Source organism: Canis lupus, chromosome 27 (assembly GCF_011100685.1).
Source record: "Canis lupus familiaris isolate Mischka breed German Shepherd chromosome 27, alternate assembly UU_Cfam_GSD_1.0, whole genome shotgun sequence".
NCBI lineage: Eukaryota > Metazoa > Chordata > Mammalia > Carnivora > Canidae > Canis > Canis lupus.
This window is the reverse complement of record NC_049248.1, coordinates 32,596,473-32,610,085: the sequence shown is the minus strand read 5'-3', so window position 1 is coordinate 32,610,085 and position 13,613 is coordinate 32,596,473. Positions and strand designations below refer to the sequence as shown.

Sequence of the window (13,613 nt, the reverse complement as noted above, 5' to 3'; positions counted from 1 at the left end):
AAACAACAGAAATTTATTTCTCAGTCTGTATGCCAGGCAGTCCAAGATCAAAGTGCTCTCAGATTCAGGGTCTGGTGAGAGCCTGTGTCCTGGTTCATAGACAGTTGTCTTCTCCCTGTGTCCTCACACAGTGAAAGGAGCAAACAGAGCTCTCTGGGGTCTCTTTATAAAAGCACTAATTCCATTCATGAGGGCTCCACCATCATGACCTAACCACCTCCTAACACCAACATTAATAAACTTTTGCTTTTGTAAGCAAGGAAAAATATCTTCTTCCTTTACCTCTCTAAATTCTCACCTAGGGATTATATAACAAAAGATAGATTAATAAAAGAAAAGACATACCAATTTATTTATTTATTTTATTTTATTTTATTTTATTTATTTATTTATTTATTTATTTATTTATTTATTTATTTATTTATTTATTATCAATTTTAAATGGAAAAATTTTTAAGGAAATGGAGACTCAAAGAAGTGTTTAAACCTGAGCATTTTAATGCTAGGTTTGATAAAGAGTAAACTTTTACTCTTCCTCCTACTTAGCAGGAAAATGTGATCAAACAAAAAAGGGTATGAACTAAGTATAGCCAACTGGAAGAAACAGCAAGGCTTACTTGTTTAGAATCTACTCAGTGTCCCTCTGTCTTGGAGACAAAGATGCTCCTTTCCTCCAGGTATAGGGAGGACACTTCTCACATGAGAATCTTTCCTGCACATGCTGCTTCTCCAATTCCTTCTGCTTAAAATCTTTAGTATGCCAATGTGCTTTATTTTTGGGACAGTGTGTCCTGACCCCATCACTTTCTATTCTATTCCCAGCATCCAATACACTACTTATGGGAGTACTCAATAAACAGGTTGAATGTAAAAATGAAAAGAAAGTGAAGAAGAAAGGGAATATACAAAGGTAAATACATCATTGGACAATCTCATAAAAAGGAGTGAAATCTCCTGTCTTACAACACACACAAAACTCAAATGGACTAAAGAGTTGAATATAAGACCTAAAACAATAAAACTAGAAGAAAACAAGGGGTAAGTTCCTTGACATCAGTCTGGGCAATGATTTTTTGGATTTCATACTAAAAGCAAAGGCAACAGAAGCAAAAACAAATGTAAAACCACACCAAACTAAAAATCTGCATAGTAAAGAAAAAATCATTACCAAAATGAAAGACAAATTATGGAATGTGACAAAATATTTGTAAATCATATATGTGATAAGGTTCAAACTGCAAAATATATAATGAACTTATACAACTCAGCAAAAAAAAGGACAATTTAATTTTATAAATGGGCAGTGGAAATGAACAGACATTTTTCCAAAGAAGACATACAAATGGCCAACAAGAACATGAAAAGATGTTCATCACTAATCATCAGGGAAATGCAAATCCAAACCACAGTGAGATATTATCTCATACCTGTTAGAATGACTATCATCTAAAAGGCAAGAGATAACAAGTGTTGGCAAGGATGTGGAAAAAGGGAACCCTTGTGCACAGTTGATAGGGATGCAAATAGGCAGAGCTACTATGGAGAACATAATATATGTTCCTCAAAAAATTAAAAGTAGAACTACACGATTCAGCATTCCCACTTCTGAATATATATCCAAAGGAAATGAAGACAGAATCATAAGGAGATATCTATACTCTTATGTTCCATGTTCAATGCACAATGTGCAAGATATGGAAACAACATCAATGTCTGTCAATGGGTGATTGGATAAAGATGATGTGAGATATATACATATGATGAAATATTCTTCAACCATGAAAATTAAGGAAATTTATGACAGCTTGTATGGACCTTAAAGGCATTATGTTGACTGAAACAAGCTAGAGAAAGACAAATAATGCATGGTATCACTTATATGTGGAATCTAAAAAAATAAAGTCAACCTCATAGAAACAGAGTAGAAAAGTGGTTGCCAGGGACTAGGGATGAGAGAGTAGAGGAAATACAGGTTGGAAACAGGTCAGACTTTAGCTATAAGATGAATACGGTCTGAGAATCTAATGTAGAATGCCATGATTGTGGCTGATAACACTGTATTACATAAGCAAAGAAAAAGAAGGTAAATAATATCAAACAGATTTAAAACAAAAACTTTTATTCCTTAAAGTCCATAAATAATGTATTTATATCTAAAGTATAAGTTTACTTGTTTGTGTAAACTGCCAACTGCAGTAAGGAACACAAATGGTAGAGAAAGGAAAAGAGGAGATACTAACAGTAATTATGATCAAGTTCTAGCCCTTCTTTACGAACTTATTTCTTAAGCTCTCATTTTAGCACTTATTTTAAAAATTACATATCAGACACAAGTTCCCTTGAGAGAAAAAAATACTCTGACTAAACTTTTATTTACTTGAAGACTCAAAGTACAGGCAAAAATGAACTTTATTTTGAAGTATTAGACTACTATAGTTAATTTTCCAAGAATGCCTAAGAAATTATTCAAGTTCTGATGTAGGGGGCACCTGCGTGGCTCAATGGTTGAGTATCTGCCTTTGACTCAGGTCCCGATCCTGGGGTCCTGGGATTGAGTCCCACACTGGGCTCCTAACCGGGAGCCTGCTTCTCCCTCTGCCTATGTCTCTGTCTCTTTCTCTGTGTCTCCCATGAATAAATAAATAAAATCTTTTTTTTAAAAGTTCTGATATAAGAAACTAATCATTGAGGCAAAAATCTACTTCACTGCCTCCTTTGAAACAAATTCTCTAAATAATTTAAGACAATAAGGACATTTATTCCCTGCTTTTTAGTTAAACATTGTAACTATCTGCTTAGGAAGATTAACGTAGTAACTAAAATAACTGCAATATAATAACTCTGACCATACCTTATAAAATTAATTTTATATAACACACAACTTAAAAATAAAAAGATTAAGCAACAAAATATTTTTAAGCAGAGTAACAATGGTATAATTTAAGAAGGAAACCCACTCTTAAAATTAGTTTACTTTCCAAATCCTTTGAGTTCAAAAATTACAAATTTATTAAAAAACTGAACGCTACAATCACATTAGAGTCAAAACAAAATGCTAATGGAAAGACTTACCAGGTGTTTTCTTCTGGCAAGATATGTGATTTACCATATATAGGTTAAGAAGGTCTAAACTGACAGTGGAATTTTTGACAGGGGATGAAACCCCCAGTAATTTCATTTTTGATTTTAACCTTTTCTTTTCAAAATATTCCTAAAATAGTTAAAAATAAAAGTTATTATAAGAACCATATGGTTTTAGGCAGAATCATAAAAAATAAAAAAGCAATAATGCTATTTAATAATTGACTTGACATTTTTATATTTTTGACATCCCCTGTCTATGTTTACATGTAAATTAAAATCAATCTTGATGACACAGTTTGCTTAAAGACTTAATTTCACAGCCTCTTATAATCTTTTTTTGGTAAATGTACTATCTTTAAAATATAATTTTATAAAGCCATTACTAGGTATCAAAAGATTAAAAACTATCTGAAATGTAAAGTTTTTTAAAAATTTCATAAATCTGACAAGTTAAAAACTTGTTTTTCTACAGAGTATGCTATTCTTCAAATATAAAAAGCCTTAAACATATGCACAGCTGAGTACCATTAAAAGTCAACTGAAATGAGAAGAGGACAAGAAAAAGAAGCTGGGTGACTCTAGTCAAAGTCAATTTAATTTCCTTTATTATCCTCCCATGACTCCTACTTTGTCATTAACAAGGGCTGTACTATTGAGTGGACTGAGAACTGAATGAGACAAGAGTGAAGAGGTATAGCAGGAAAGGGAAAGGATCCAGAGAGGGCTTTACTTGCTTTAATAGGGGATAACTGAGTATGTTTGAATATCAATGGAAAGCCTCCAGTTGACAGTGACTGGTTAAAGATACAAGAAAAAGAAGTAACTGATGCAGTGAAGACCTTGAGAAAATTGGAATCCAGACTACAGATAGAAGGACCTTCCTTTGACTAGAGAAAACTACTTCCATTGTCCCAAAGGGAAAGAGAAGATTGGAGAAGATTTAAAATAGTTTGCAGAACTAGTAGTAGATATCTGAGATAATTCTCAAAATATAAGACAAAGTCATCTAATGAGTATGAAGAGATTAGAAACAGAGTTAGTGAAGAGTGGTTTAAGGAGGGCATTGACATTTCAATGGAAGGTATGACATTTTCAAATAGGAAAGTGGCATAACTAGAGATCAACACTTCAGGGAAGGTCCCTATGTCTTTCCCTTTCTCATAAATATTCACAAGAATGATCCAGAGTTAGACTACTTAAAAAAGAAAACTAGAGACAGATTATGTTTATAGTTATTCACTGAGTGCCTATGTTATTGCTTGACACAATTTAGGTGTAGGAGATACAAAATGAACAAAAGTAATAAAATCCCTCTTCTGATGAATATATGTTAATGAAGGTGAGGGAGAACAGAGGAAACAAGTTTATAAGATAATACCAATTTATGAAAGAAAAGAGTTATGAAAAAAATGATCCTGGAAAAAAAGTAACTGGAGGTGGGGAGCTACTTAGATGCTGTGATCAAAGAAAGCCAATCTTAGAAGAGATACATTAGCTGAAACCTAAATGTTGACGAGCCAGACATGCTAATATCTTAAAGAAGAATTTTCCAGACAAAGGGAAGAATTAAGAAAAAAGAAGGTCAATGTAGCTAAAATAAAATGAACAACAGGGTTTGTAGTAAGAAATTCAGAGAAGAAAAAAAAAGAGAAGTAGGCAGGCTGTAGATCCTTCAGGTATTTCTAGGCTATTGTTAAGTAAGATATTCTAAAAGCAACGGAAAACAACTAAGCTTTAAGCTGGGGAACAAAAATTCTGATCTGTGCTCTTAAAAGATCATACTAACTGCTGTGTGAAGAACAGACTACAAAGGAATAAAAGATAAAGCAGAAAAACACTGATAAATTCAATTACATCAAAATTAAGAACTTTCCTTTAAAGACAACATTACGTAAAAATAAAAGCTACAGAGTACACATAAAACCAACAAAGAATTCTAAATATATAAAGACAAGAAGAAAAATAAAATACAAATTATAAAATAGAAAAAATACTTGGAAAATACTTTACAAAAGAAGCATGGATGAAAATTTCAGATAACTTCATTAGTAATCAAAGGAAATACAAGTTAAATTTACAATGATACATCATTTCACTAATAACTATCCTACTTTTATAATAGTCACTCCCTTGCTTTTCTTTAAATTTTATGAGCTTTGAACATTTTTTTTTCTATTTTGGAAATTTTTATAAATGAAATCTTACTGCTTATATTCTGTAAGTTGCTTCATTTGTTCAACATTATAGTTTTGGGATTCATCTATATTATCTACATGTAGTTAATACATTTGCACTGCTATACCATCACTTGGGTATGCCACAGTATGTTTAACCATTCTACTGCTAACAGACATTTGGGTGCTCTCCTTCCTTCCCCATTACCCTGTCCCTCTTCTTCTCTCTTTTGCCTTCTTCTCTTTCTTTTTTTGCTACTTAACAATAGTGATCCAAACAAACTTGTATATGTCTCAAAGTATACATGTAGAAGAATTTCTCTTGAATATATACTGCTCAGTTGTAAGATACATACATGCTCAACTTTATATAATAAAATCAATGCAAGAAAAAAACTAAAAAATATGTAGGAGATAGGTTACAAGGCCATGATAATACTCTAGGAAATAAATGATTATTTGAATCTAGGGACTCATAGCACAGGCAGTGAGAAGTGATCAGATGTCGGATATATTTTGGAACTACAATGACAACAAGAATCAACGATGATCTTTAAGTCTCTGCCTGAGCAAAATGTTCAGTTAATCAAGCTATCTTTAAGAACAGAGAAGACTGGGTGGTCTTCCAGTTACTAGGTAAATTTATTAACCTTTGAAAAATACTTCAGAAGATCATTGTTCTTATAAAGCTAATGGAAATAAAAATATTTTTTACCTTTTGCTTTCTCCTCTCCTGCTTAATCAGAACCCTGGTACTAAAAAAGGAAACAAGACAAAAGATATAGTGATTAAAGAAATAGTCTATAAAATGATTGCCATTTTAGCCGAACTGAAGACTTGAAATTAAAATCTAAAAGTGAAGTAAAAATTATATTATATTATTTATTATTTTATTATTTTTATTTATTATTATATTATTTCTGAAGAGAAACTATGAGAATGTTCTTATTTATAGTATATACTATTTCACAAAATTGTCTTAGAAAAACCAAGAAGTAGTAAAAAAGACTCTATTACAATTAGTAATAAAGCACAGAATAAACTTGGATTATATAATCAATATAAGCAAAGAGAAAGGAACGCACTGGAAAAGATTAGCTCTGAAACATTCTCATCTATAGCAATATTCTTGGTCTCATCTGATAGCTATTTTCTTGCCTTTCGTTGTATTTCAGTATTCTACTAAAATCAAGAGGGAATAGAGAGAAGATCAAAATCTACTTGGATCTAAAGAAATGTTAAGTTTATTATTAGAGCAACTCCAGTTATAGTAATGTATCAGCTATGTGTACTCAAAATCTCATAACTCCTTTAGAAGAATAGCTAGTCATTATGGATGTGCCTTATAGCATCTTTGTGCTAAACACTGCACTGCATTCCAATGACAGTACAGTATTAGTTATAAAATATTTGCTCTATTAGTAAAAATGGAATGCTATAAAACATTCATAATAAGATTTTCACAATATAGCTGTTGGATATACATGAAACTATAGTCTCAAATTCAAGATTTGTGCAAGAATTATAAGTAAAATAATAAAATGTATCTTAGCTATATGAGATTATATAACATGAAAATAAAAACTACTATGCATCTTGCACCCCCTAAATACTTTGAATACTTAATATGTATAAATTCATTTTATCATCACAGCAACTCTGTATGTAAGATCTATTTTTAACCCCATTTTACTGATGGTGAAACTAAGACACAGAGAGGTTAAGTAACTTGCCCACAGTCACAGTGCTGATAAGTGTAAAACTGAGATCCAAATCCAAGAACTATGATTTTAAAGTTTAACCAGTGCAACACACTGCTTACCAAGTATGTCAACTGTGAACACACAAAAAGTTGTTCATTTTTCCAAATGAAATTTTTCCAAATTTTCATAAACTACATGAATAACTGTTACTGAATACCCTCATACTTTGCCACTTATTTTTTTTAAGATTTTATTTATTTATTCATGAAAGACAGAGAAAGGGGGGGGGGGGCAGAGGGAGAAGCAGGCTCCAAGCAGGGAGCCTGACGCATGACTCGATCCCAGGTCTCCAGGACCATGTCCTGGGCTGAAGGCGGTGTTAAACCACTGAGCAACCCGGGCTGCCCACTTTGCCACTTATTGAACTTGTTCTTTTACATATTTCCCAAAAGCTATGTCCCAATTGACCATTTTGAACTCACTGAACAAAGAATCCAATCTATTCTGTTCTGTGTAGCGTCATAAGTGTACTGTTGGCATTCAAATTTTAGGAAAGGAAATAAATTACATTTCATTGACCCCTCAAATGCTAAGGCTGGAAAGGGCCTCAGAGATTAATTTATTCTCCATCATTTTAAAATTTACAAAAACTTGCACAGGGAGCGAAGTGACTTTTCAAAATTCAGAAATACAAGACGTATATAACAAAGCCAGCAATATTAAGTATTTCAGTTTATAAACAGAAATTAAGAAGAAATATCAATTCTATGTGCAGTTTCCACATTATAAAGATCAGCAGAATTAGAGACAACTGAAAGTTTAAATACAGTCTTTATATACGTAAATATCAAGTGTTTTCATTCCAGGCCTATTTTCCATTATGCAAGACACTCTGATGGCTCTCACCAAATTCTTTGTACTACATAATCTCCATCAATATGTGCCTAAGAAAAGTCAACTAAGAACTCAAGACCAGCTGCTAGATCAGCCTACTAATAACTAAACCATAATGAAAGTGAAAAAGGATCCTGATGTAAAAGTCAAAGGTAATTTCTTAAATAGAACACTAGATTGTTATTAAGGCAACCAATGGTACTAACAGTGTCTCTCAATTAGCTGCACTAAAGAAAAACATTGCATCAATTAGGATTCTTAGTTATAAGAAACTGAAAATACCTCTGGTTAATTTAAACAGAAAATAAATGTATTAAAATGAAACTGGGTAGGGATGTCTGGATGGCTCAGTCGATTAGGTGTCTACCTTCAGCTCAGGTCATGATCTCAAGGTCTTGGGATTGAGCCCCACATTGGCTCCTTGCTCAGCGGGGAGTCTGCTTCTCCCTCTCTCTCAAACAAATAATAAAATCTTTAAAAATATATTTTTAATAAATAGAAACTGGGTAGCCAACAGACCTGCCAAGAAGGCTGAGAAAGCAGATTTGGCAACCAGCAGGAAACAAGATAGTCTGGGCTGTGAGATCACAGGCAAAAAACCATGCCATAATTATTTTCAATAAGGACATCACTGCTGACACAGGTGAACACTGGACACCACTGATTGTACTACTGTCACAAGAAAATGCAAGTTCTGTTGTCCTTCTCCTAAAAGGCCCATACTCAAGAGATGAGTTTTAATTGGAAAGGAAATTGAGCTTTATTCAGAAGGCTGACCACCTGGGAAGAAGGTAGATTCCTGTGCAAAAACCAATTCTGAGGTTTCTCTGCCTGGTCCAAAGATTCCCCTCCCCCACCCCCCAAGATTTTTAAAGGAACTTTAGGGCAGTTATCACTAAAAGGGGAAACCCACAACTACATGGTCAATTACTCTTCAACAAAGCAGGAAAGAATACCCAATTGAAAAAAGATAGTCTCTTCAACTAATGGTGCTGGGAAAACTGGATGGCAATAGGCAAAAGAATCAAAGTGGGGAAGCCTGAGCCATGCTGTCAGTGGAGCATGCAACTCTATCTCAGGGTTGTGAGTTCAAGCTCCATGTTGGGTGTGGAGCCTACTTAAAACACACACACACACACACACACACACACACAATTAAACTGGACCACTTTCTTACACACAAAAATAAATTCAAAATGGATACAAGACCTAAATGTGAGTCCGAAAACCATTAAAATCCTAGAAAAGAACACACACAGTAACCTCTTCTGACATCAGCCATAGCAACTTCTTACTAGATATGTCTCCAGAGACAAGGGAAACAAAAGTAAAAATAAACTATTGGGATTTCGTCAAAATAAAAAGCTTCTGCAGAGCAAAGGAAACAATCAACAGATCTAAAAGGCAACCTACAGGATGGGAGAAGATATTTGCAAATGACATATCTGATAAAGGGTTAGCATCCAAAATGTAGAAAGAACTCATCAAACTCAACACTCAAAAACAAACCAGTTAAAAAATGGGCAGAAGACATGAAAACATTTTTCCAAAGACGACATCCAGATGGCTAACAGAGAAGATGCTCAACATCATTCATCAGAGAAATGCAAATTAAAACCACAGTGAGACATCACCTCACACCTGTCAGAACAGCTAAATTAACAATACAGTAAACAACAGGTGTTGGTGAGGATGCAAAGAAAAAGGAACCCTCTTATGCTGTTGGTGGAAATGCAAACTGGTACAGAAGAAAATAATATGGATGTTATTTAAAAAGTTAAAAATAGAACTACCCTATGATATAGCAATTGTATCACTAGGTATTTACCCAAAGAATACAAAAGTACTATCTCAAGGGATACATGCACCTGGTGTTTATAGCCAACATTATCATTGGCATTATCAACAATAGCCAAATTATGGAAAGAGCCCAAGTGTCTATGAACTGATGGATAAAGAAGATGTGGTATGTACACACACACAAACACACATGCAATGGAGTACTGGCCATCAAAAAGAATTAAATCTTGCCATTTGCAACAGTGTGGATGGCGCTAGATAGTCTGATGCTAAGCAAAATAAATCAGTCAGAGAAAGAGAAATACCATATCAATTTCACTTATATGTGGAATTTAAGAAACAAAACAAATGATCACAGGGGAAAAAGAGAAGAAAACCAAGAAACCAACTATAGAAAACAAACTGATGATTACCAGAGGAAAAGTGGGTGGGAGAACTGGTTAAATAGATGATGGGAGATTAAGGACTATACTTTGTGAGGAGCAATGGGTGTTTTATGGAAGTGTGGAATGACTATACTGTACATTCTTTCTGGGAAACAATGCATGATCTATAGATATGCAAAGAAAGGTTTGGCTAACCAATCACATGGACCAAAGGTGCTTGCTAACATTTAAAGACTCCTAAATAGGCCAGAAAGGCCGAGGTGGCAGCTTCACCATCTCCACTCCTGGACAGTAAAATATCTCCTCTGGCATCATTGTCATTACTGTCCCTGAAAATTCCCCTGCTTCTACAACTGCTTGCAACTACAATAGATGCTCTTTATTCTCTCTTTGGATCACTAACTGCTGAATCAAAGTACAGGACAAGTACATCAAAGTCTGCGCTTAGATCATAAGCCCATCCCTAGCTGCAAAACCAACTGAAACATGTATCTGGGTTTTGTTGTGTTTTTTGTGTTGGATTTTTTTGTGGGCTCTGCCACCTTGTAGAGAGGAAGGTGACCTGTACCTAACACCAATACTCATATAAGGTGGGAAATATTCCCCACACAGAAAAGGGGCTCAGATGCTGAGGTGCCAAAGAGTACAAATATCTACGTAAAAGATGTTATACAATAAAATTAAAATAGTTGATGATCCAAAAGTAAGTTTTTATTTGGCATGTCAAATATGTGTGTGTCTGTGTATTCCTAATAGTTGTTTCTAATGGTTTTGTGTAGGGGAGTATTAAAATAAGACAGCAATGTTCTTTGTTGTTGTTGTTCCACAAGGATTGAGTCAGATGGTAATATAGAAGGCTCCTGATGCCCCTCTTCCCATAGCCAAGCATATGTACAGCTACATTTGCAGCATTCCCTCTGAAAGAGATCCAGAAACTAGTTGAGTGACTCCTACATAGGGAAAACACCCACACTGAAACAAGTAGCAAAGGCTAAGACACTCTTAGCATAAACACATCCCCTTCCTCCTTAGCAACAGTGCCATAGAGTTGGGAGGGAACTCTCAGCTCATAGTTTTGACCTGAGGAAGTTTGTACTGCATATCCAGCACTCCCAATTTTCAGGGCCCTCACCAGACAAACAAGTTCCTAAAAGCATAGTTCTGAAAGCCAACAGGGCCTGCGTCCAGGAGACCCACAAGACGGTAGCAAACAAACAGCAATTCTTAACGGGTGTGCAGCACTCATCACAGCTATCCCTCGGGGGTAAATCATCTATCTCCCGGCCCTTCCTTGAAAAAGATTTATCTGTATATTTTAAAAGTTTCTTCCTGAGATCCAGGCTTATAATTCCAGCAGACATTTAGAGGCTGGCTGCAAACCTCTCCAGAAAGTAAAAAAATCCAGAGGACACTTCTCCTGCCTTTTTTTCCAAGCCACTCCAACACATCAGTATCTTTGTAGAAAGAGATGGTATCCCCCAGCTATTATAGCTGCCGCCCAAAGAACAGGTCACTGGATGCCCTGGTACTGACAGCCAAAGGGGCTTCCATTCAAGCAACCAGGACTTTAGTAAACAAACAATTCTTAACTGCCTATCATCGCAGGGCTAAGCAACTAGGGACAAGGCAAAATCTTTTTTTTTTTAATAAAATACTTTTTTAAAAAAGATTTTATTTATTTATTCATGAGAAAAACAGAGAGAAAGAGAGGCAGAGGGAAAAGGAGGCTCCATGCAGGAAGCCTGATGTGGGGCTCTATCCCAGGTCTCCAGGATCACGCCCTGGGCTGAAGGTGGCGCTAAACCGCTGAGCCACACGGGCTGCCCCAGGCAAAATCTCTTTTTTTTCCCCAGGCAAAATCTCTTAAACCCATTAGTTCCTTGCAAAAAGGTTTATCTGCTTACCTTAAAAGATACTGCCTTAGGGCAAGGCATCTAATCTAGCAGGCATCAACAGGCTGGCTGTGATCTTCTCCAGACCAGGGAAGACTGCAGACATCTCTCAGGCCTTCTGTGCGCCAGCCCACTCCAATAAAACCAAATCACCAGAATCTCCCTGGAAGGAGATTGTGCTGCATATTTAGTGCCTCAACCTTTTGGACAGCCACCCAAAGAACAAGTCTCCAGATCACCTGGTTCTAATAGCAAATGGGGCTTGCATTCATGAGTCCCACAGAAATGTAGCAAACAAAGAAATAGTTCTTACCGGGCACACATAACCCAAAGGCTACACATGGGAGCCTAGCACAGAGGGAGCAGGCAAAAAAAAAGCTCATCTCCCAGTTTCTTCCCAGAAGGGGCTTAAATTAAATATATAAATAGTTGCAGCCTGAGGGTTAGTAACCAGGTGCTCACTGCTATCCTACCCATTGGGACACTGACAGGTCTTGGCATACCATCTATACTAAGAAACATTAAGTACAAAGAAGACTTGGACAATCACAGAAGTCTGAGAGACAAGTAGGAGGTAGGGCCTGGCTGATCAATGAGATTCATTTCCTTCACAAGACCATTCTGTCAGAACTGGGAGAAGAGGGAAATTCAGGGAAGATCAAGGAGAGGAAGATCCTGAGCTTACCTTTTCCCACAGAAACTGTAAGGCAACAGATATATGAAATGCAAGTCACTCTGAAAATGACTTAAAGACTAGCAGAACACATCCTCCACAGCTAATGACAAAGCAGCAGCCATCCTGAGAAGGATAGCAGGAACAGAGATATAGTAAAGAATGAAACCCTCTGGTGATACAACTTACAAATAGGAAGGATATCACAGGGATGGAGGTCCTCATGAGGAGCAAGGCATTCAATCTCCATATCAATCACCCCAAGCCCTGGGAACTTGAACCAGAAGACAAGCCCTTACAATGTCAGGATTTCAAAGTTAGTGGGGCTTAACTCCAGAAAAGCCAGAGGGCTATAGAGAACTGACAGTCCACCCTTATAGAACCAGCATGCTATACCACTTGATCCAAGACCCAGTACAAAAACAGCAGATTGAAAAGCACCAGGATTATAAATAAAGAAAGATTTATTGACTAATTTTAGGGCATGTGCCAGATGGGCAGGGATCTGCAGAAGCTTTCTCTGGGAATGGAAATATTGACACAATTTTTCTTGCCCTCCTTCAACCTAGCTGGCCAGATACTTGTGAGAGCCAGTTCTGACACTATGTACTTCACTAGCACTGCTGTCCTGCCCTGGCATTCCCTTGTGATTATTCACTACCTAACCCACCTGCCCCAACAGGCACCCCTCCAAAGCAGCCCCCCCGTCCACATGCAGCAGGTAGCCCTAGCCCAGACCACCACCACTCCAAAGCAGCTCCTGCCCCAGAGAAGGGGAAGTCAAGTCAAGCCACCAGCATGCCCACAGGAGTCGCAGATGGACTTCTCAGCCCACCATGCCAGGAGCCAGCCCTGCCCACTAGTGCATCCATAGTAGTCAGGGCCAGTCATTGCAGAGAGTGGGGCTGAGGGCCAGGCCCAACTACCAGGGAACCCACAGCAATCACAGCCCAAACACAACAGGAAGGTACATGCAGCCCACAAAGGGGATATTGCTAGAGTGCCTG

At 36.5% G+C, this 13,613-nt stretch overlaps 1 protein-coding gene across 38 annotated transcripts in view; it reads right to left on the bottom strand.

The window, feature by feature from the left end:
- The window catches only part of C27H12orf40 (chromosome 27 C12orf40 homolog), a 120,186-nt gene that overhangs the window by 79,039 nt on the left and 27,534 nt on the right, over window positions 1–13,613 (bottom strand). For 32 of the 38 annotated variants that reach the window (XR_005380034.1, XR_005380036.1, XR_005380035.1 and 29 more), the window contains exons 2-3: window positions 5,974–6,013; window positions 3,073–3,211 (exon numbers count right to left, since the gene is read on the bottom strand). The exons of 1 other annotated variant lie outside the window; for it this stretch is intronic. Coding sequence is in view for 23 of the 37 variants with exons in the window: in XM_038577289.1 (XP_038433217.1) it covers window positions 3,073–3,211; window positions 5,974–6,013 (179 nt within the window). In the remaining 14 variants the exon portion in view is untranslated. Of the gene's footprint in view, window positions 1–3,072; window positions 3,212–5,973; window positions 6,014–6,343; window positions 6,441–11,945; window positions 12,097–13,613 lie in introns of all 38 variants that reach the window. 5 more of the 38 variants (XM_038577285.1, XM_038577283.1, XM_038577284.1 and 2 more) reach the window with 5 other exon arrangements.